At 43.1% G+C, this 23630-nt stretch overlaps 1 protein-coding gene across 1 annotated transcript in view; it reads right to left on the bottom strand.

Moving 5' to 3' along the window:
* Positions 1-23630, bottom strand: part of NUP188 (nucleoporin 188) — a 58421-nt gene that overhangs the window by 28128 nt on the left and 6663 nt on the right. Inside the window, exons 3-12 of the mRNA XM_032257524.1 lie at positions 20709-20782; positions 16400-16484; positions 15778-15858; positions 14799-14843; positions 13960-14052; positions 13720-13839; positions 6282-6493; positions 5475-5589; positions 3374-3574; positions 811-900 (exon numbers count right to left, since the gene is read on the bottom strand). Coding sequence (XP_032113415.1) covers positions 811-900; positions 3374-3574; positions 5475-5589; positions 6282-6493; positions 13720-13839; positions 13960-14052; positions 14799-14843; positions 15778-15858; positions 16400-16484; positions 20709-20782 — 1116 coding nt within the window. The remainder of the gene's footprint in view (positions 1-810; positions 901-3373; positions 3575-5474; positions 5590-6281; positions 6494-13719; positions 13840-13959; positions 14053-14798; positions 14844-15777; positions 15859-16399; positions 16485-20708; positions 20783-23630) is intronic.

The following is a 23630-nucleotide window of genomic DNA, read 5'->3' as shown; positions in this document are numbered from 1 at the left end:
TAGTCGGGCGTGGTCACGAGTGCCTGTAATCCCAGCTACTCGGGAGGCTGAGGCAGGAGAACCACTTGAACCAGGGATTCAGAGGTTGCAATGAGCCAAGATCGTGCCATTGTACTCCAGTCTGGTGACAGACCAAGACTCTATCTCAAAAAAAGAGAAAGAAATAAACAGAAAATTTAAAAACCGTATATCCACTGTCATTCCATTTCTAGGGAATTACTATATTTTCATATATATATGTATTTGGAAAAGGGAAAGGAATACACCAAAATGTTAACAAGTTATCTTATGTGACAGGACTATACTTTTTTCTTTTTATCAGTATTTTCTGACTTTTCTACAATTAACATTTAACACCTGTATAATAGTAAATGAAAACGAGGCCACGCGTGGTGGCTCATGGATGTCACCCCAGCACTTTGGGAGGCCAAGGCAGGCTGATCACTTAAGATCAGGAGTTTGAGACCAGCCTGGTCAACATGGCGAAACCCTGTCTCTACTACATATACAGAAATTAACCAGGTGTGGTGGCAGACGCCTGTAATCCCAGCTACTTAGGAGACAGGGACAGGAGAATCGCTTGAACCTGGGAGGTGGACGTTGCAGTGAGCCAAGATCACGCCACTGAGCTCCAACCTGTGGAGGATTCCATCTCAAAAAAAAAAAAAGAAAGAAAAAGGTAAACAAAAATGGATGGCAGTAAATAAATTAACACATGAGGTAAACAATGTCAGATCCAATGGGGGTATTTTGTGGACTTGATTGCAAATCTGGGCAGTGTAGACAGATTCATGGAAGCCAGACACTGACCTGCTGATTGCCCAGCGTGTGCAGCTCCAACGAGGTCAGAACAAAAGACAGCAGTCCATAGACACACATGCACGCAGTGCTCGTGGTGCACTAGAATGGCAAAGGAGTCAGTGAATCATTCTGAGTAACACAACTCTTCCCCAGATTTAGCATAATCCTATCGCATTCAAATATTCTTTATAAACAAATGGGAAGAAAATCTGAAGCTTCATAATTGTCCTAATTTAGTTACAAGATCAGGAAGACAAAGGAAGTAAACAGAAAGCGGGAACCACAAGTATTACAACAAAGTCAAGAATAAACTCAAAAAAGAATTATTGGGCCGGGCGCGGTGGCTCAAGCCTGTAATCCCAGCACTTTGGGAGGCCGAGGCGGGTGGATCACGAGGTCAAGAGATCGAGGCCATCCTGGTCAACACGGTGAAACCCCGTCTCTACTAAAACTACAAAAAAAAAATTAGCTGGGCATGGTGGCACGTGCCTGTAATCCCAGCTACTCAGGAGGCTGAGGCAGGAGAATTGCTTGAACCCAGGAGGCGGAGGTTGCAGTGAGCCGAGATCACGCCATTGCACTCCAGCCTGGGTAACAAGAGCGAAACTCCGTCTCAAAAAAAAAAAAAAAAAAAAAAAAGAATTATTGCCAAAATTATTAAAGTTTGAGTAAGGAAGAAGAAAATCAGAAAATCATATCCAGCCTACAGAAAAAACAGTGGTAACAGGAATGGATATAGCACCTGAATTGCCACCAAGATAAACCAATCAGTGACAACAAGTGGGGACTGCTAGCTGAGTTTTTTTTCTTTTTTTTTTTAAATAGGCTTTGTTTAGTAAAGCAGTTTTAGGTTCATAGCAAAACTGACGAGAAAGTACAAAGATTTCCAATATATAAAATAGCATCCCACTAAAGCAGTACAGTTGTTACAACTGATGAACTTAAATTGGCATTATTATCACCCAAAGTCCAGTTTACATTAAGGTCACTCTTGTGTTGTACATTGTATGGATCTGGACAAGTATGACACGTATCCAGCATTATAGTATTATACAGAATAGCGTCATTGCCCTAAAACTCCTCTGCGTTCTACCTAATTCAGCCCTCCTGCTCCACTAGACCGTTGGCAACCCACTAGTCTCTTATAATGCCTCCACAGTTTTGCCTTCTCCAGAATGTCACGTAGCTGGAATCAGATACTATGAAGGCTTTTCAGATTGTTTTTTTTCATTTACTAATATGCATTTAATGTTTTCTCCATGTGTTTTCATGGTTTGATGGCTCATTTATTTTTAGTAATATATAAATATTCTATCATCTAGATGTACAACAGTTTATTTATACTTACTAAAGGACATTTTAGTTGCTTCCAAGTTCTGATAATTACGAATAAAGCTGCTATAAAGGTCTGTGTAGGTTTTTGCGTGGACATAAGTTTTCAACTCCTTTGAGCAAATACATACTAACCAAGGAGTACAACCACTGAATCTGGCCGGGTGTGGTGGCTCACACCTGTAATCCCAGCACTTTCGAAGGCAGAGACAGGCGGATGACCTGAGGTCAGGAGTTCAAGACCAGCCTGGCCAACATGGTGAAACCCCACCTCTACTAAAAATACAAAAATTAGCTGGGTGTGGTGGCGGGCACCTGTAGTCCCAGTCATTCAGGAAGCTGAGACAGAAGAATTGCTTGAATCTTGGAGGCGGAGGTTGCAGTAAGCTGAGATTGTGCCACTGCACTCCAGCCTGAGCGACAGAGCAAGCAAGACTCCATCTCCAAAAAAAAAAGGCAAAACGAGGTGGCTCATGCCTGTAATCCCAGGGCTTTGGGAGGCTGAGGTGGGTGGATCTCCTGAGGTCAGGAGTTTGGGACCAGCCTGGGAAACATGGTGAAACCCCATCTCTACTAAAAATACAAAAAATTAGCCAGGCATAGTGGCACGTGCCTGTAATCCCAGCTACCTGGGAGACTGAGGCAGGAGAATCGCTTGAACCCGGCAGGCAGAGGGTGCAGTGAGCCAAGATTGTGCCATTGCACTATAGCCTGGGCGACAGAACAAGACTCCATCTGATAACAACAACAATAACAAAAAATACAAACACAAAAAATACACAAGCTCACTAAACCATGCCACCCGAACCCCAACATAAGACTCAAGAGAATTTCTAATTCATCTTGTAACAGTTGATTAAGTCCCCTGAAAATGACTTCTCCAGTCAGTATATCCGAAGCTATCTTCCTAAGATATACTTTACTGGCAGAGTCAGACTCAACGAGTTCAAACTGTATCCACCATTTACTGGTTATTATTGTTGCTTTGGGCAAATTACATCTCCCTGAGTCTCAATTTCCTAATACATAAAACAGAATGATAACCCTTAACACAAAAAAGTATTATAAGGATTTGATAATGTTCATAAACATTACAAACAATGTCTGCTGATGTCTAAATGCTCTAGAAAGGTTAGTTACAACATGATCCCATTATCCACACCACCATGATAGCTGTTACATTATTATAATGCTTCTGCCAGCTCACTCCCATGCTCATCACCCAGAGCCTTAAACTCACATCATTTCCCCCACTGGCAAGTGACTGCAGTAATCGGGTCAAATACTGGAACACATTCAGCTGGATGGCTATGCCACCTATCTTCCGGACCACACTGCTTGTCTTTTCTGGGTTTAGAGTGTGACGGAGGAGAGCCCAGGCCAAAAGCACTGGGGCATGATGTGTAATGTCCCCAAAGGTCAACATTAAACGGTCCATATCCTAGCGAGAGAAGAAAACACATCTGTATCTCTGAACAGGAAGCCTCAAGATCCCTCAACCAGATTCTTCATCATGCTCAATAAGCAAGACATAAAGAGTGGCCTCTCTCTCATTCTGGTATTTCGCTCTTCTTAAACCCCCAGCCACCAAACTAACAAACCCTCGATTACTCTTCTTTCTACCCACAAAATTTGTCTACTAATTTCACGTAGTTTTACGATTATAAAATGCACGTTCAAATGGACACTCTTTAGAAATTTTGCCGGGCGCGGTGGCTCAAGCCTGTAATCCCAGCACTTTGGGAGGCCGAGGTGGATGGATCACGAGGTCAAGAGATCGAGACCATCCTGGTCAACATGGTGAAACCCCGTCTATACTAAAAATACAAAAAATTAGCTGGGCATGGTGGCACGTGCCTGTAAACCCAGCTACTCAGGAGGCTGAGGCAGGAGAATTGCCTGAACCCAGGAGGCGGAGGTTGCGGTGAGCCGAGATCGCGCCATTGCACTCCAGCCTGGGTAACAAGAGCGAGACTCCGCCTCAAAAAAAAAAAAAAAAAAAAAAAAAGAAAAAAAAGAAATTTTATCCTGCTCCTTCTAGAACTTTCTATCATCTCTCTTCATTTTTTATCTTTCTAACCATCTAATCTCAATGTTTTTCCCCTTTCCTCCTCCTTTGCAGGCCTCCTAAATACAGACCATCTCCAGGGTTTTCTCCTTGGGTCTTTTTTGTCCTTGTAGCAACTCCATGAATCAATCATTCTCAGATTCAATTATCACCTTGATATAGATGCCTGACAAATCTGAGATTTCCTGTAGGTCTAATCAACTGTTTAACATTGTAGAGGCCGAACACGGTGGCTCAACCCTATAATCCCAGTACTTTGGGAGGCTGAGGCAGGTGGCTCACTTGAGGTAAGTTCAAGATCAGCCTGGCCAACATGGTGAAACCCCATCTCTACTAAAAATATAAAAATTAACCAGACAGGGTGGTGTGTGCCTCTAATCCCAGCTCTTCCAGAGGCTGAGGCACAAAAATTGCTTGAACCTGGGATGTGGAGGCTGCAGTGAGCTGAGATGGTGCCACTACACTCCAGCCTGAGTGACAGAGCAAGACTCTGTCTCAAAAAAACAAAATAGGCTGGGCATAGTGGTTCACGCCTATAATGCCAGCACTTTGGGAGGCCGAGGCGGGAGGGTCACAAGGTCAGGAGATGGAGACCATCCTGACCAATATGGTGAAACCCCACCTCTACTAAAAATACAAAAATGAGGCTGGGCACGGTGGCTCATTCCTGTAATCCCAACACTTTGGGAGGCCAAGGCGGACAGATCAGCTGAGGTCAGGAGTTTGAGACCAGTCTGACTAACATGGAGAAACCCTATCTCTACTAAAAATACAAAATTAGCCGGGCCTGATGGAGCATTCCTGTAATTCCAGCTACTCGGGAGGCTGAGGTAGGAGAATCACTTGAACCTGGGAGGCAGAGGTTGCAGCGAGCTTAGATCGCAGATCACACTCCAGCCTGGGCAACAAGAGCAAAACTCTGTCTCAAAAAAAAAAAAAAAAAAAAAAAAAAAAAAAAAAAAGTAGCTTGGTGTGGTGAAGCATTCCTGTGATCCCACCTACTTAGGTCGCTGAGGCAGAAGAATCACTTGAACCCAGGAGGTGAAGGTTGCAGTGAGCCGAAATCACACCACTGCACCCCAGCCTGGCAACAAAGCAAGACTCCGTCTCAAAAAAATGAAACAAACAAAAACAATTGCAGAACCTCCACATGACTGAACAATGTAGAATTCCCCAACACTGAAAATTTTATGCAGAAGAGTTCAGAAATTGAAAACATACTACTAACTTATAAACCATCTGAAAAAAAAAAAAGAGGCTATTCCAAGTTCACCTGACAAATAAGCCCATCCTGGGCAAACTGGTGCAGTTCTCTTCGGTCATCCAAAGCACACTTATGCAAAGACTCAATATCCATGCCCTCCACCAGGATGAGGGCACTGAAGTAGCTAAAAAGAAAAACAGTATCACTGTGTTATATATCCTGTTCTGAAACTCAATCGAGACAAACATGAGACATAAGACACTATGATATCAAAAAAAACCTACTGGGCCAGGCATGGTGGCTCACTCCTATAATCCTAACATTTTGAGAGGCAGAGGTGGGAGGATCACTTGAGGCCAGGAGTTCAAGACTGTCTTGGACAACATAGTGAGACCTCATCTATATCACACACACAAACACAAACTTAGCTGGTATGTATCTTTGCTTGGAGAGTGACCAGGCCCCCAGCTGTGGATACATCCATGGTCATAAACATAGAAAAAACAAGAAATTTAAAGACCACAGACCTGAAAGAGAACAGTGAGCATATATGCCTTATTTACCACTATCCTGTTAGCAGTTGCATAGCGCCTGGCCTACCATAGTTGTTCAACGAATTTTTGTTGAATGAATGGATTAATCCCTTAGATGAAGACAGTAGGTAAAAGAGCAGATTATAATACTCATTTCGAGAGAAGAGCATGTACTCTCTCAATGCCAGTCTTTACTTCCTGCATGAAAGGGAATGTGGCAGTACACCTATCCATTTCCCCACCTGTTAAGTGAAAATTACACCTCCCGCCCATTTACATACCTCTATAGTATCAATGCTGTAAACACTACAAGTTCTATGATGTTTAATTCACTCATACTTACCCAATCCGATCTACAAACGGATCCATCGTCTCATCCACCAGGTGCCTATTGGTCTGCCTACTGCCAAATCCTTGCTCTTTAAACATCTTGGTTAATACAAGTAGGTCACTGGGTGCCATCTCAAAGTATGCATAATAAAGGAAAATAATTTCTAGCAGCATGGACTGTTCCCGAAGGCACTGAACAAACCAGCGAGACACTTGGCGCTCTGTCTGCACAACCAATGAAAAAAAATGGGAGAGAAATAACTTGAGATTAAAAACAGTACTTAAAAACCATGCTTTAAAGATAGGGTCTCTATCTGTCACCCAGGATACAGCGCAGTGGCATAACTATGGCTGGCTGCTCAAACTCCTACACTCAAGTGATTCTCCTACCTGAGCCTCCTGAGTAGCAGCTAACACTACATACAGGTGCAAGTCACTGCACCTCGCCCATATTTAATTTTTTTTCTAAGAGACAGGTTTTTTTGTTTTTTAAATAAGATGGGGTTTCACCAGGATGGCCAGGCTGGTCTTGAACTCCTGACCTCAAGTGGTCCACCCACCTCGGCCTCTGAAAGTGCTAGGATTACAGGCGTGAGCCACCACACCCAGCGTTTTTTTGTTTTTTTTTTAAGAGACAGGGTCTGGCTATGTCAACCAAGCAGAGTGCAGCAGTACAATTATACCTCATGGCAGCCTCCTACACCTGAGCCTCCCAAGTAGTTAGGAGTAAAATCAAGCACCAACACACCTGGCTCATTTTTTTTTTTTTTTTTTTTGGGAGAGAAAGGGTCTTGCTATGTTGCACAGGCTGGTTTTGAACTGCTGGCTTCAATCAATCCTACTTTGGCCTCCCAAAGCACTAGGATTATAGGTGTAAGCCACCGTGCCCAGCCAACCAATATATCTTTTCTTTTGAGAGAGAGTCTTATTCTGTCACCCAGAGTGCAGTGGTATGATCACAGCTCACTGCAGCCTTGACCCACAGGGCTCAAGTGATCCTCTTGCCTCAGCCACCCAAGTAGCTAAAATTACAGGTTAGGACCACGTCTGGCTTATTTTTTAAATTTTTTACAGAAATCAGGTCTTGCTATGTTGCCAGGGCTGGTCTTGCATTCCCACCTTCGCCTCCCAAATTGGTGGGATTACAGGCCTGAGCCACCACACCCAGCTGCAACAATATATCTTAAAAATTATCTCCTATAGCCAAGAACAGTGGATCACACCTGTAATCCCAGCACTTTGGGAGCCCAAGGTGGGTAGATCACCTGAGGTCAGGAATTCAAGACCAGCCTGACCAACATGGTGAAATCCCTTCTCTACTAAAAATACAAAAAATTAGCTGGGTGTGGTGGTGCGCACCTATAATCCCAGATACTCAGAAGGCTGAGGCAGAAGAATCGCTTGCCCAGGAAGTGGAGGTTGCAGAGAGCTCGGATCATGCCACTGTACTCCAGCCTGGGTGACACAGTAGGACTCTGTCCCAAAAAAAATAAAAAATAGAATAAGGCCGGGCGCGGTGGCTCAAGCCTGTAATCCCAGCACTTTGGGAGGCCGAGGCGGGTGGATCACGAGGTCAAGAGATCGAGACCATCCTGGTCAACATGGTGAAACCCCGTCTCTACTAAAAATACAAAAAATTAGCTGGGCATGGTGGTGCGTGCCTGTAATCCCAGCTACTCAGGAGGCTGAGACAGGAGAATTGCCTGAACCCAGGAGGCGGAGGTTGCGGTGAGCCGAGATCGCGCCATTGCACTCCAGCCTGGGTAACATGAGTGAAACTCCGTCTCAACAAAAAAATCAATTATTAAAAAAAAAAAAAAAAACTCTCCTGTAATAGTATATTAAAAATTTCCTGAACTAGAGGACAGCTCATGCCTGTAAGCCTAATAATTGAATACTTTGGGAGGACAAAGTGGGAGGATTGTTTGAGGCCAGGAGTTCAAGGCTAGTCTGGGAAACATAGCGAGACTCCATCTTAAAAATTAGCCAGGCATAGAGGTGCATGTCTGTAGTCCCAGCTACACTGGTGCCTATAACAGGAGAGTCGCCTGAGCAAGGGAAGTTGAGGCTATAACAGGCTATGATCAGGCCCCTGCACCCCAGCCTGGGTGACACAGTGAGGCTCTGTCACCAAAACAAAAAACAAAAATAAAAAAAAAAACCACAACTCCCTATTTTTAATTCCTTTTTATATGTGCATAATAATTCATTATGTGGATATGCCATAGATTATTCAACCAATCCCATTAATATTTTTAACACAACATAGTATTCCACTGTACATAAATGCCATAGTTTATTTTACCTACTTACTTGGATGAACATTTAGGTTATTACCAACCTCTTGCTAATAAAGTCATGCTATCCAAATGACAAAACAACTAGACAAGGCTGGGCGCGGTGGCTCAAGCCTGTAATCCCAGCACTTTGGGAGGCCGAGGAGGGTGGATCACGAGGTCAAGAGATCGAGACCATCCTGGTCAACATGGTGAAACCCCGTCTATACTAAAAATACAAAAAAACATTATCTGGGCATGGTGGCGCATGCCTGTAATCCCACCTACTCAGGAGGCTGAGGCAGGAGAATTGCCTGAACCCAGGAGGCAGAGGTTGCGGTGAGCTGAGATCGCGCTATTGCACTCCAGCCTGGGTAACAAGAGCGAAACTCCGTCTCAAAAAAAAAAAAAAAACAAACAAAAAACAAAAAAACAACTAGACATTCTTTCCAAGTGGACAGGGTACAATCACCAAGAGAGACCACAGGGTAGGCCATAAACCATGAGACAGTAAATTTGACAAGACTAAAATGACAAAGAATGTGTTCTCTGATAACAGAATCAAATAAAAACACTGGTAACAATAAGATGTTTGGTCTGGTCCACACCTGTAATGCCAGCACTTTGGGAGGCCAAGGTGGTCAGATCCCTTCAGCCCCGGAGTTCAAGACCAGCCTGGGCAACATGGCAAAGCCTGGTGCATGCTTATAGTCCTAGCTACTTAGGAGGCTGAGGTAGGAGAATTACCTGAGCCCAGGGGGTCAAAGCTACAGTGAGCTGTGATTGTGCCACTGCACTTCAGCCTTGGCAACAGAGAAAAAAACCTGTCTCAAAAAAAAAAAAACAAACCACCACCATATTTAAGAAAAACATCCAATATTTGGACATTAAATCCAGAGAGCCTCACTGGGTGACACACACACACACACACACACACACACATATACACACACACACCCCCCCCAATTAAAAGAGGGAGGCCCAGCATGGTGGCTCACGCCTATAATCATAGCAATTTGGGAAGCCAAGGCAGGCAGATTGCCTGAGGTCGGGAGTTCGAGACCAGCCTGGCCAGTATGGTGAAACCCTGTCTCTATTAAAAATACAAAAATTAGGGCCGGGCGCAGTGGCTCAAGCCTGTAATCTCAGCACTTTGGGAGGCCGAGGCGGGTAGATCACGAGGTCAAGAGATCGAGACCATCCTGGTCAACATGGTGAAACCCCGTCTCTACTAAAACTACAAAAAAATTAGCTGGGCATAGTGGTGTGTGCCTGTAGTCCTAGCTACTCAGGAGGCTGAGGCAGGAGAATTGCTTGAACCCAGGAGGCGGAGGTTGCAGTGAGCCGAGATCGCGCCATTGCACTCCAGCCTGGGTAACAAGAGCGAAACTCCGTCTCAAAAAAAAAAAAAAAAAATACAAAAATTAGCCGGGCATGGTGGCAGGCGCCTGTAATCTCAGCTACTAGGAAGACTGGGTAAGAGAATCATCACCTCGCCCAGCTTTTTTGAGACAGTCTCCCTCTGTGGCCCAGGCTGGATTGCAATGGTGCAATCTCAGGCTCACTGCAACCTCTGCCTCCCAGGTTCAAGCAATTCTCCTGCTCCAGCCTCCCAAGAAGCTGGGATTACAAGTGTGCACCACTATGTCCAACTAATTTTTGTACTTCTAGTAGAGACAGGGTTTCGCCATGTTGGCCAAGCTGATCTCAAATTCCTAACCTCAAGTGATCTGCCCACTTCAGCCTCCCAAAGTGCTGGAATTACAGAAGTGAACCACTGTGCCCAGCTGGTGTTTTACTTTTTGATTCACAAGAATTCTTTCTTTCTTTCTTTTTTTTTTTTGAGACACGAGTCTTGGTTTTGTTGCCCAGGCTAGAGTGTAATAGTGTGATCTAAGCTCACTGCAACCTCTGCCTCCTACTTTCAAGCAATTCTCCTGCCTCAGCCTCCCAAGTAGCTGGGATTACAGGCATCCACTGCCACACCCGGCTAATTTTTTTGTATTTTCAGTGGAGATGGGGTTTCACCATGTTGGCCAGGCTAGTCTCAAACTCTTGACTTCAGGTGATCCGCCCACCTTGGCCTCCCAAAGTGCTGGGATTACAGGCATGAGCCCAGTCATAGGAATTCTTTCTGTCTTAAAGGGTATCAACCCTTTGAGACATGAGTTTGTCTTAATTTGCTACTCCTAGGTCTATTTCTTTTTTTATGACTTCTGAGTTACCTTAAGAAAATTTTCCTGCTCTAAATACACACACACACCCCCTCATGTTTTCTTTCAGTACTTTTACAGTTTATATTTTCCTTTTTAAATTTAAATCACTAATCCATCCAGATTTTCTTTTGGTAAAATGTATAAGATGGAGATACAGCTTAATTTTTCTCCACATGGCTATTCAGCAGTTCCAAAACTATTTGTCGAATAATCCAATCTTCCCCACTGATTTGAAATGACACTTTTATCATATACTAATTTCCAATCAGTATTTGAGTTTACATCTAGACATACATGCTATTCAATAGTCTATTTATTCATGTGCCAATTCCATGTTTTACATTATTATAGTAGCATTATCTGGTACAGCTAATTTTCCTTCACTATTTTACTTTTTCAAAACGTTCCCGGATATTCTTATTTTTCACATGTAAATTTTTTTTTTTTTTTTTGAGACAGAGTCTTGCTTTGTCATCCAGGCTGGAGTGCAGTGGTGCAATCTCGGCTTGGGCAACCTCCACCTCTCGGTTCAAGAAATTCTTCTGTCTCAGCCTCCCACGTAGCTGGGATTACAGGCATGTGCCACCGTGCCTGGCTAATTTTTGTATTTTTGGTAGAGGTGGGGCTGCACTATGTTTGCCAGGCTGGTCTTGAACTCCTGACCTCAAGTGATCTGCCCACCTTGGCCTCCCAAAGTGCTGGGATTATTGTGCTCAGCCCAGTGTTTGAGTTTTTATACTCAAGAACATGGGAATACAGTGTGTCTTTTCCATTGGCCTTTTTTTGGAGCTTCTGTTGCACAGGCTGGAGTACAATGACATCATCTCGGCTCACTGCCTCCCAAGTTCAAATCTCTGCCTCCCAGGTTCAAGCCATTCTCCTTCCTCAGCCTCCTGAGCAGCTGAAACTACAGCTGTGCAGCAACAAGCCCGGATTTTTTTTTTTTTTTTTTTTGGTGAGATGGTGTCTTGCTGTGTTGCCCAGGCTGGAGTGCAGTGCCATAATCTCGGCTCACTGTCACCTCCACTTCCTGAGCTCTAGTGATCCTCCCACTTCAGCCTCCCATGTAGCTGAGACTACAGACAGGTGCCACCACATTCACCTAATTTTTGTATTTTTAGTAGAGTCAGGGTTTCACTATGTTGGCCAGACTGGTCTCAAATACCTGACCTCAAGTGACCTGCCCACCTTTGCCTCCCAAAGTGTTGAGATTACAGGTGTGAGCCACCGTACCCAGCTAATATTTGTATTTTTAGTGGAGACAGGGTTTCACCATATTGGTCAGGCTGGTCTCCAACTCCTGACCTCAAGCAATCTGCTTGCCTCAGCCTCCCACAGTGCTAAGATAACAGATACAAGCCATGTGCCCAGCCTCAGTTGTTTTCTTTTACACCTTTTATAGCACTTTAAAGTTCTCTTCATTTAGATAATACATTGTCTTAAACTTACTCCTGGGAATTTTATGCTTTTATTGTTGTTTCATGCTTCTGACTGGAAACTTTCCAAGAAGACAGAGATGTTATTTGTACAAATGGGCCTTTTTCATCTATTAAATATTTTTAAAGTAGCTATATTTTTGACTGATGTGTTTTAATAAGCATGTTTTATTTTCAAAACAAAAAAGGTCATGCTATAATCTACAGATGCAAATTGGTTTAGAAATTACGATAAAATTGGCTGGACATGGTGGCTCACGCCTATAATCCCAGCACTTTGGGAGGCCGAGGCACGCAGATCATAAGGTCAAGAGATCGAGACCATCCTGGCCAACATGGTGAAACCCCGCCTCTACTAAAAATACAAAAAAAAAATTGGCTGGGCATGGTGGCGCGCACCTGTAGTCCCAGCTACTTGGGAGGCTGAGGCAGGAGAATTGCTTGAACCCGGGAGGCGGAGGTTGCAGTGAGCTGAGGTCACACCACTGCACTCCAACCTCGTGCCTGGTGACGGAGTGAGACTCTGTCTCAAAAAAAAAAAAAAGAGAAAAGAAAAAGAAAAAGAGGGCCAGGCGCGGTGGCTCAAGCCTGTAATCCCAGCACTTTGGGAGGCCGAGGCGGGTGGATCACGAGGTCAAGAGATCGAGACCATCCTGGTCAACATGGTGAAACCCCGTCTCTACTAAAAATATAAAAATTAGCTGGGCATGGTGGCGCGTGCCTGTAGTCCCGGCTACTCGGGAAGCTGAGGCAGGAGAATTGCCTGAACCCAGGAGGCAGAGGCTACAGTGAGCCAAGATCGCGCCATTGCACTCCAGCCTGGGTAACGACAGCGAAACTCCGTCTCAAAAAAAAAGAAAAAGAAAAAGAAATTAGGATAAAATAATCAGACTAGTGTCACACACTAAGCAGAAAATAACAATGATGATGAAATATTAGTTTCAGAATTCTATTAGCCACTAAACAAATTTTAGTCAAGAAATGAAAGTAAAGTAATGGGATTAAAAATAAAGTCAAAGTCCGAATTAAGTACCATTAATTAATGTCATCAATATTTTGATTTATGTGAACTGTTTAAACTTTTCCCAAGAATAATAATCTAGGCCAGGTGCAGTGGCTCACTCCTGTAATCTCAGCACTTTTGGAGGCCAAGGCAGGTGGATCATCTGAGGTCAGGAGTTTGAGACCAGTCTGGCCAACATGGTGAAACCCTGTCTCTATCTCTACTAAAAATACAAAAAATTAGCCGGGCGTGGTGGCGCACGCCTGTAATCTCAGCTACTCAGGAGGCTGAGGCAGGAGAATCACTTGAACCCAGGAGGTAGAGGCTGCAGTGAGCTGAAATCGTGCTACTGCACTCCAGCTTGAGAAACAGAGGAAGAATCCATCTCACCAAAAAAAAATTAAGAATGATAATCTGTAAGTTTTAAATGAATGAATGAATGAATAATTTAACTTGTAGCTCTATAAGCAAGGGTATACAATTTTCCTAAGAGTTACAGGAGAGCACAGTAACTACATACCATGAGATTTCCATGAGTCTCCCAGGTTGGTGCTTCAGTTTTATAAAGCTCTTCAAACTGTTGTCTGTATTTTGAAACAAGCTCCTTTTCCAATTTATCAACACAGTCTGCATATTCAACCTTTAAAAAAAAATCAAGAGTTAATTATATCTAGAATAAAAGGTAAATATTCAAATAAATATTAATAAAATTATTAAGATGATACAGGGTAAAGAGAACCAAGGGACTAAACAAGCTTACCCTATAGGGATGTCTTTCATCTTGGAAGTAAGTGAGAAGGTGTAAGACACAACGAAGAATGCAGGTTCTTTCTTCATAATAATAATCTGCAATCTGAGGAACCCAAAGATTCAAAATCAGTTACTCACCTTTGCACATAGGAAACTCAAGTTTAAATATATTGATAATCTTAAAGATGTGGATGGAAAAGTCCAATCTGTATAAATAAGCAATCACAGAAATGCAAACATACTGAATTAGGCCAAAAGAAAGCAAAAGACTCATAAACCAGGATATACAGGATGAAAGGGATTATTATTTAATAATATACACAAGTTTCCAAAAATGTTTTCTAGCATGATTTCTCAGAGCATTCATGTAGCAAACACCGCTATCAACTGGCAGGCCAAACATACACAAATATAAAAATACCACCAATATAGTTCCTAATTGCCTGTAATTAAGGTACTTAATTCTCACTAAATATCAAATAGGAAACTTCTTCAGGAGTCACAAATTCCATTTTAACACAAGATCCTAAGTGAGAAGGTCGCTGGAGAGGGAATGAAGAATAAAGAAATAAAGAAATACGAATTAATCCTGTTGGACTTAGACCTAGAGAAAAATATCCATGAACTAGTTCTCACCACCAGTAGCTTAAGCATCTCCTTGGGAGAAACTTCTCTACTTGACCCAGTGGATAAAAGCATCATATCACAAATGAGTTAATACGTTTCTTCATAAAGACCTCCATGCTTATTCAACAGAAGAATCACAAGTCAGCAATGCTCAGGAAAATGAGGTCAAGAAGCTGTCACTCAATTTCACATAAAAGAATAGAAATGGTGACTACTACTGACCTTCAGGATTAAGGCCTGGCTCTGCCTCTCATCTTGCAGTACCGTCTGAAAAGAAAAACAGAGCAGTCAAAAGGCCATCTTATAGGCAAAACTCAAGTAACAAAAAAAGATACATACCTTCACTTCATCCTTCAAGGTTATACTTGCACATTTGGTTCTATATACGCTTTCTACCTTAGTTTTTACCCAAATGTACCCAAACCTGTTATCAAATCCCTCCTTCTCTCCTCTGGCCTCAATCCTTATATGTGAAATGAGGGGCTGGTCAGGTTAGAAATTCTACCAAATCCTTATCACCTATAATAGCCCAAGATTCTATGATTAACATGCCAATCTTTAACCTCTCCACTCCCCTAAGTATGAAGACAGGACTCAGCTTATGTGTATATATATATTCTCTATTTTTTTAAAGAGATGGGGGTCTCACTCTTGCCCAGGCTGGAGTGTAGTAGTGCGATCACAGTTCACTGCACCCTCAAACTTCTGGGCTCAAGAGATCCTCCTGCCTCAGCCTCCCAAGAAGCTGGGAGTACAGGCACAAGCCACTGCACCCAGCTTACATCTTCTTTTTTGAGATGGAGTCTCGCCCTGTCGTCCAGGCTAGAGTGCAATGGCACAATCTCGGCTCACTGTAACCTCTGCCTCCCAGGTTCAAACGATACTCCTGCCTCAGCCTCCCAAGCAGCTGAGATTACAGGCGCCTGCCACCATGCCCAGCTATTTTTTTTTTTTATATTTTTAGTAGAGATGGAGTTTCACCATGTTGGCCAGGCTAGTCTCGAATTCCTGACCTCATGATCCGCCTGCACTGGCCTCCCAACATGCTGAACTTATGGTTTTTTTTTCTTCAGTGTTTCCTGAAGATGACTGTACCTGATCACCTACCACTGATAAATTGGTGCCCAAACCCTACATTATCTAAAATCAACATGGAAAAAAGGATAAAAGCAGCAGAAAGGAGCTGACATAAACCACAGACCTTTAGAGAGTCCCGAGTACCCCTATAGTCCTCTTGCAGGTAACACTGGAGTAACTGCACACTCTGTTCTTCATCAAGACCCTGAAACACAGAGATCTTAAGCGAGGAACAGCCACTTCAGCTCAGAAATCGTACACAGGAGGCCAAGTATTTAAAGATTTGTCTTCTACAATGAACACAGAACTTGAATAAACAAAAATGCTTCCAAAGATTTCATACAACATAACAATTCTGATTCTAATAGGAAAAGAAAAGAGCCAATCACTGCCATACAATTTGTGTTACAATTAAATGTACAAGCCAGAAACAACAATGCTTATTCACCAAACACATTGATACAGCAAGTCGGCATGATGTGAGCTCCCAAAATGACAAACTTAGTCATCTTAAAGACCACCACATGTGTGGTGAAGAAAACCCTATGATATGCAGTAAATGGATCAGGCAACTTTGACTTGTGACTTTTAGGGAGAAGAGTTGCAACCTGGGTATTTATGAAACACAACATGTTCAATTTAATCCTTAAAACAAAAATAAACTGAATTTTCACTATCACCAGCAATACAATCATCCACATCCACACTGCAGGTAATAAATTGAGCAAGTCCCAATTTTTACTCACCAAAAACTTGCTGATTCTTAAACCCAGTTCCTTCAATGGTGAAGCTACATCTTTATTTGCTTTCACTTTTTCAGCTGAACTTGGACTATGAAAAGAACAGTGAATCATTTCTTCATTATCAATAGCCCACTATGAGTTTAAAATAAAAATATTTCAAAATATTTTTCCTACAGACTTTTTCTGCCCTTTAGGTGCCTATAAAACACACACACACATTCATCTCTATAGACATCATAACACAGAGCTGGTTATGCCTAACAAAAAAAACTGATTAAATTACAGTTATAACAATGTTGTTTGCAGATACATTGTTACATTATTTTTGATTCCCTACTGCTACCCTGAAAGGCAAATATTACTATTCTCCTTTTACAAATGGAATTACTAACACTTAGAAAGGGTAAATAACTTACCAAAAATTCCACAGCTAATAAACAATTGCTAAAATTTAAAACCAGGTCTGTGGCATACATACATATATTATCTGTAATAGCTCTGTCCACTGAGAAGGCTTACAAGGTATAACCCTCCAGTAGCAGCAAGAACAGACAGCACCCAACCCTCCACCCCAGATCCTGTTTTCAATACCATTCTCTAATAACAGGACTCCTTGGAGAACTGGTTGATTCTAGAGCCAGGGCAAGGAAAATTCAAAATAATTTTGAAGCATCTTATAGTGAAAGAAAGTACACAAGGTCTTAGAAAACCAAAGTCCTTTCAGTAGGAGACAACTTAATAGAAAAAAAGAGAAAATCAAAAAAGAAAAAAGGAAAGACACATCAAAAGGACAGAGGCCAACCTAAAAGAAAGCCCAACAGCCAAAGCTGAAACAAGGTATAAACAAAGTATAAAATAAATATAATAAATATATTTGAGTCAATACTGATACAAACTAATGAATAACTAAATGGGGTAGGGAGGGGCTGGCACAATGGCTCATGCCTATAATCCCAGCACTTTGGGAGGCCAAGGCAGGAAGGTAGCTTGAGGCCAAGATTTGAGACCAGCCTGGATAACAAAGGGAGACCCTCATCTCCACAAAAAATTAAAAAAAAAAAAAAAATTAGCTGGACATGGCTATATTTATTACTCACTTCCAAAAACTAAAGTAAGAAAAGAGAAAAAAGTAACTGTACAGAGGAGAAACTTGGCAAATGCCTCCTTAACTGAGTGACCAAGATTAACATCACCAGTGATTTCATGTAGACAGCATGTACTCTCTGCTATGATGTAGTAAGAAGGGTACCTCGGCCAGGCATGGTGGCTCACGCCTGTAATCCCAACACTTTGGGAGGCCAAGGTGGGCGGATCACCTGAGGTCAGGAGTTCAAGACCAGCCTGACCAATATAGTGAAACTCTATCTCTACTAAAAATACAAAAATTAGCCAGGTGTGGTAGCATGCGCCTGTTGTCCCAGCTACTCGGGAGGCTGAGACAGAATTGCTTGATCCCACGAGGCAGAGGTTTCAATGAGCCGAGATCACACCATTGCACTCCAGCCTGGGCGACAAGAGTGAAACACCATCTCAATAAAAAGGGTACCTTACCTCTGTATATTCTTCCCAAAAACTCACAACCCCAGTCTAATACTAAGAAAAACATCAGATAAACCCAAACTGGGGGCCTCCTACAAAATAACTGACCAGTCCTCAAAACTGTTCAAGGTCATGAAAATCAAGGCAAGACTAAGACACCATCATAGCTAAGAGGAGACTACAGACACATGACAACTATGTTGGATCCTGGAACAGAAAAAATATACTAAAGAAAACAGTAGGTTGGGTATGGCGGCTCACACCTGTAATCCCAGCACTTTGGGAGGCTGAGATGGGAGGATCACTGGAGGGCAGGAGTTTGGGACCAGCCTAGGTAAAATAGTGAGACCTCGCCTCTACAAAAAAATGTTAAAACTTAGCCACGGTCGGGTGCAGTGGTTAACTCCTGTAGTCTCAGCACTTTGGGAGGCCAACAAGGTATCTAGGATTTACTTCAAAGTAATTACAGGGAAAGGGTTAACAGAGAGATGAGTAACAACAAAAGACAGGTAAATCACTTGAGGTCAAGAGTTTGAGACCAGCCCAGCCAATATAGTGAAACCCTGTCTCTACTAAAAATACAAAAATTAGCCAGACATAGTGGTGCACACCTTAGTCCCAGCTACTCAGGAGGCTGAGGCAGAAGACTCCCTTGAACCCGGGAGATGGAGGTTGCAGTGAGCCGAGATTACGGCACTGCATTCCAACCTGGGCAACAGAGTGAGACTCTGTCTCAAAAACAAAACAAAACAACCTAGCTAGGCCTGGTGGCATACACCTGAAGTCCTAGCTAGTTGGGAGGCTGAGGTAGGAGAATCACTTTAGTCCAGGAGTTCAAGATTACAGTGAGCTATGGTCACACCACTGTACTTCAGATTGGGTGACAGAGCAAGATCCCTGTTTCTAAAACAAAAAGAAAGAAAAAGTCTATCAGACTTCAAATCCCATGCTACTGCAAAGAGAATTTTCCTCAACGTCCATTCTGTGATGCATAATGTTGCCGGATATATTTTTTTCTTTTTTTAGAGAGATCCTCACATTTCACAGAAAATCCACAACATAAAGGCTAGTATAAGAGTGAACAGTAATTTCCGAAAGAGGCAACACAGAATGATGATTAAGAACAGACACCGGGGCCGGGCACGGTGGCTGATGCCTGTACTCCCAGCACTTTGGGAGGCTGAGGCAGGTGGATCACCTGAGGTCAGGAATTCTAGACCAGCCTGGCACACAAGGTGAAACCCCGTCTCTACTAAAAATACAAAACTTAGCCAGGCATGATGGCAGGTGCCTGTAATCCCAGCTACTCCAGAGGCTGAGGCAGGAGAATCACTTGAACCCGGGAGGTGGAGGTTACAGCGAACTGAGATCAGGCCATTGCCCCCCAGCCTGGGCAGTAAAAAAAAAATCCAACCCCAAAAAAAAAAAAAAAAAAAAAAGGCATGGTGGCTCACACCTGTAATCTCAACACTCTGGGAGGCTGAGACGGGCAGATCATCTGAGGTGAGGAGTTCAAGACCAGCCTGGCCAACATGGTGAAACCCCGTCTCTACCAAAAATATAAAATTTAACCAGGCATCATGGCAGGTGCCTGTAATCCCAGCTACGTGGGAGGCTAAGGTGGGAGAATTGCTTGAACCTGGGAGGGAGGTGGAGACTGCAATGAGCAGAGATCATGCCACTGCATTCAGCCTAGGGAACAGAGCAAGACTACATCTCAAAACAAACAAACAAACAAACAAAAAACCGACACTGGAATGAGACCACCAGGTTCAAATCCTAGTTCTACCACTTGCTAACTATATGACCTTGGCAAGCTATTTAACCTCTTTGTGCCTCAGTTTCCCCATCTGTAAAATGGAAACAATGATATGAATACCTAAATATGATAATATGCGGTTATCTTTTTTAAAAGACCATATATTTTGATACACAGTGAAGTATTTGCAGATGAAATAACAAGGTATCTAGGATTTACTTCAAAGTAATTACAGGGAAAGAGTTAACAGACAGATGAGTAAGGACAAAAAGTTACTGTTAACCTAAGAGAATGATAATGGAAGATAAAATAAAGTGAAAAGAAGTACAAAAGTAGAAGAGAAATGAGGGTGACTTAGACTATGATGCATAATAGAATGAGATCTGGACTAGAAATCAAGATCAAGTAAGCCCAGCCCTACGAGCTATATTCTCTTTATTTGTAACTGTATTTCATTACTCTGTGTTCCATTACCCAATAAAAAGATCATATATTCACCCAAAGAATAAAAGTAGTAACTATCTCAAAGGGGTGTTGTGGGGATTAAATAACTTTTGATAAGTCAAGTGCTTAAGAGTAATAATTGCTATATAGTAAACACTGTAGAAGCGTCAGCTGCTAGTATCATCATTCACTGCTGTCTCCCAGGAATTAGTGCTCACACAGATGTCATGGACCCTAAATATTAGAAAATTAATTGAATATTTAATAAATCCCCACCCCCACACATAGGGCTTAATCATATTCTACATTACTGTATTTCTAGAAGGAATTTCCTTTTCTTTCAGTCAACAAAAAAACAAACAAACCCTACTCTTTTTCACTGGTAAACTAAATTGTATTATCTCTGGTATACATAACCCTACAATATCATCAAAGCATACAGGAGGATGGTTTCAGCCATGCCAGCTTCCTTAGGGAAATTACTTTTTATTTATTTATTTATTCATTTTTTCCTGTTCAGTATTCAAAACAAGGAAAATTACTTTAACCAGACACATGAAATAGCCATACCTGGGAGGTTTGTAGTAAGAAAGCCCCTCTAACAATCGCCGCCAATGTTTATTTAGTTCTGCCTCAATCTGACTCTGGAACATAACAAGGCAATTATACAAATGAAGTTTTTGTTGTTGTTGTTTCAGACAGAGTCTGTGGTGTGAACTCGGCTCACCACAACTCCACCTCCTGGGTTCAAGCAGTTCTCCCGCCTCAGCCTCCCAATTAGCTGGGATTACAGGCGTGCACCGCAGCGCCTGGATAATCATTGTATTTTTAATAGAGACGGGGTTTCTCCATGTTGCCCAGGCTGGTCTCGAATTCTAGGCCTCAGGTGATCTGCCCGCCTCAGCCTCCCAAAGTGCTGGGATTACAGATGTGAGCCATAACACTCAGCCACAAATGCATTTTTATTAATCATCAGACACGGCTGAACGTGGTAGCTCATGCCTGTAATCCCAGCACTTTGGGAGGCTGAGGCAGGTGGATCACCTGAGGTCAGGAGTTCAAAACCAGCCTCGCCAACATGGAGAAACCCCCGTCTCTACTAAAAATACACTAATTAGCCGGGTGTGGTGGCGCACACCTGTAATCCCAGCTACTCGGGAAGCTGAGGAGGGAGAATTGCTTGAAACCGGCAGGCAGAGGTTGTGGTGAGCCGAGAAAATCCGTCTCAAAAAAAAAAAAAAAAATCAGACTCCAGAATTGCACTATTACATATTCCTTTGAGTGTTTTACTATGCATTTTCCCCCCACAGTTGAAATTATTTTGAATACAGAATTTTGTAACCTTCTTTTCTTTGCTTAACTTATTATGAAAGTCTTGCTAACCATACTTTCAAGTTGCTGCATAATACTTTATCAAGTTGGTAGGTTTATTGACCATTCCTCTAATGTTCAATATACTTAAGCTGATTGAAATTATGTAATAATATAAATGATGTTGTGGTGAAGTTTTCTTTGCTGTGCTTTGAGACAGGGTCTTATTCTGTCACCTCAGCTGCCAGTGATGTAATCATGGCTCACTGCAGCCTTGATCTCCTAAGCTTAAGTAATTTTCCCACCACAGCCTCCTAAGTAGCTGGAATTATTAATACAAGTATGTGCCCTGACGTCCAACTAATTTTTTAATATTTTGTACAGATGGGGTCTCACTATATTGCCCAGGCTGGTCTCAAACTCCTGGGCTCAAGTAATCCTCCCTCCTTGGCCTGCCAAGGTGCTGGGATCATAGGCATGAGTCCCTGCACCCAGCCACTGTGGTAAAGTTTTTTTTGAGAGGGAGTCTCACTCTGTTCCCCAGGCTGGATTGCAGTAGCGCTATCTCAGCTCACTGCAACCTCCACCCCGAGGGTTCAAATGATTCTCCTGCCTCAGCCTCCTGAGTAGCTGGGATTACAGGCGCCTGCCACTACACCCAGCTAACTTTTTTTTTTTTATAAAGGCGGGGTTTCACCATGTTGGTCAGGCTGGTCTTGAACTCCCGACCTCAGGTGATCCGCCCGCCTTGGCCTCCAAAGTGATTGGATTACAGGCGTGAGCCACCACGCCCAGCACCCAGCTAACTTTTATACTTTTAGTAGAGACAGTGTTTCACCATGTTGGCCAGGCTGGTCTCTAACTCCTGATCTCAGGTGATCCACCTGCCTTGGCCTCCCAAAGTGCTGGGATTACAGGTATGAGCCACCCCACCTGGGCTGTGGTGAAGCTTTGTGTGCAAAACTTTTTCAGGAATTTTTTAAATATACATTCCTAGAAACCGGGCGCAGGCTCAAGGCTGTAATCCCAGCACTTTGGGAGGCTGAGGTGGGTGGATCACAAGGTCAAGAGATCAAGACCATCCTGGCCAACATGGTGAAACCCCGCCTCTACTAAAAAAATACAAAAATTAGCTGGGCATGGTGGCGTGTGTCTGTAGTCCCAGCTACTTGGGAGGCGGAGGCAGGATAATTGCTTGAACCCAGGAGGCAGAGGTTGCAGTGAGCCGAGATTGTGCCACTGCACTCCAGCCTGGCACCCAGTGACAGAGTGAGACTGTCTCAAAAAAAAAAAAAAAAAAAAAGATACATTCCTAGAAGTAGAATTATCAAATGAAGGCATATCAAGAAATGTTAAGGATCTAAAATAAATAACATTAATTCTGTTAATGATAATAAAAATAACAATAATAAATGTCATCTTGGGCCGGGCGCGGTGGCTCAAGCCTGTAATCCCAGCACTTTGGGAGGCCGAGGCGTGTGGATCACGAGGTCAAGAGATCGAGACCATCCTGGTCAACATGGTGAAACCCCGTCTCTACTAAAAATACAAAAAATTAGCTGGGCATGGTGGCACATGCCTGTAATCCCAGCTACTCAGGAGGCTGAGGCAGGAGAATTGCCTGAACCCAGGAGGCGGAGGTTGCGGTGAGCCGAGATCGCGCCATTGCACTCCAGCCTGGGTAACAAGAGCGAAACTCCGTCTCAAAAAAAAAAATAAATAAATAAATAAATAAATAAATGTCATCTTGCCAGACGCAGTGGCTCACACCTGTAGTCCCAGCACTTTGGGAGGCCGGGGCAGATGAATCGCAAGGTCAGGAGATCAAGACCATCCTGGCTAACATGGTGAAACCCTGTCTCTACCAAAAATACAAAAAAATTAGCCAGGTGTGGTGGCACGAGCCTGTACTCCCAGCTACTCGGGAGCCTGACGCAGGAGAATCACTTGAACCCAGGAGGTGGAGGTTACAGTGAGCTGAGATGGCACCACTGCACTCTACCCTGGGCAACAGAGCAAGACTCCATCTCCAAAATAAAAATAAAGAAAAAGATGGCCAGGCACGGTGGCTCACGCCTGTAATCCCAGCACTTTGGGAGGCCGAGGCGGGTAGATCACGAGGTCAAGAGATCGAGACCATCCTGGTCAACATGGTGAAACCCCGTCTCTACTAAAATTACA

The sequence above is a fragment of the Sapajus apella genome, unplaced genomic scaffold (genome assembly GCF_009761245.1).
Source record: "Sapajus apella isolate SASKATOON/1434 unplaced genomic scaffold, GSC_monkey_1.0 scaffold97, whole genome shotgun sequence".
In the NCBI taxonomy this organism is placed as follows: Eukaryota; Metazoa; Chordata; class Mammalia; order Primates; family Cebidae; genus Sapajus; species Sapajus apella.
This window is presented reverse-complemented; position numbering and strand designations above follow the sequence as displayed.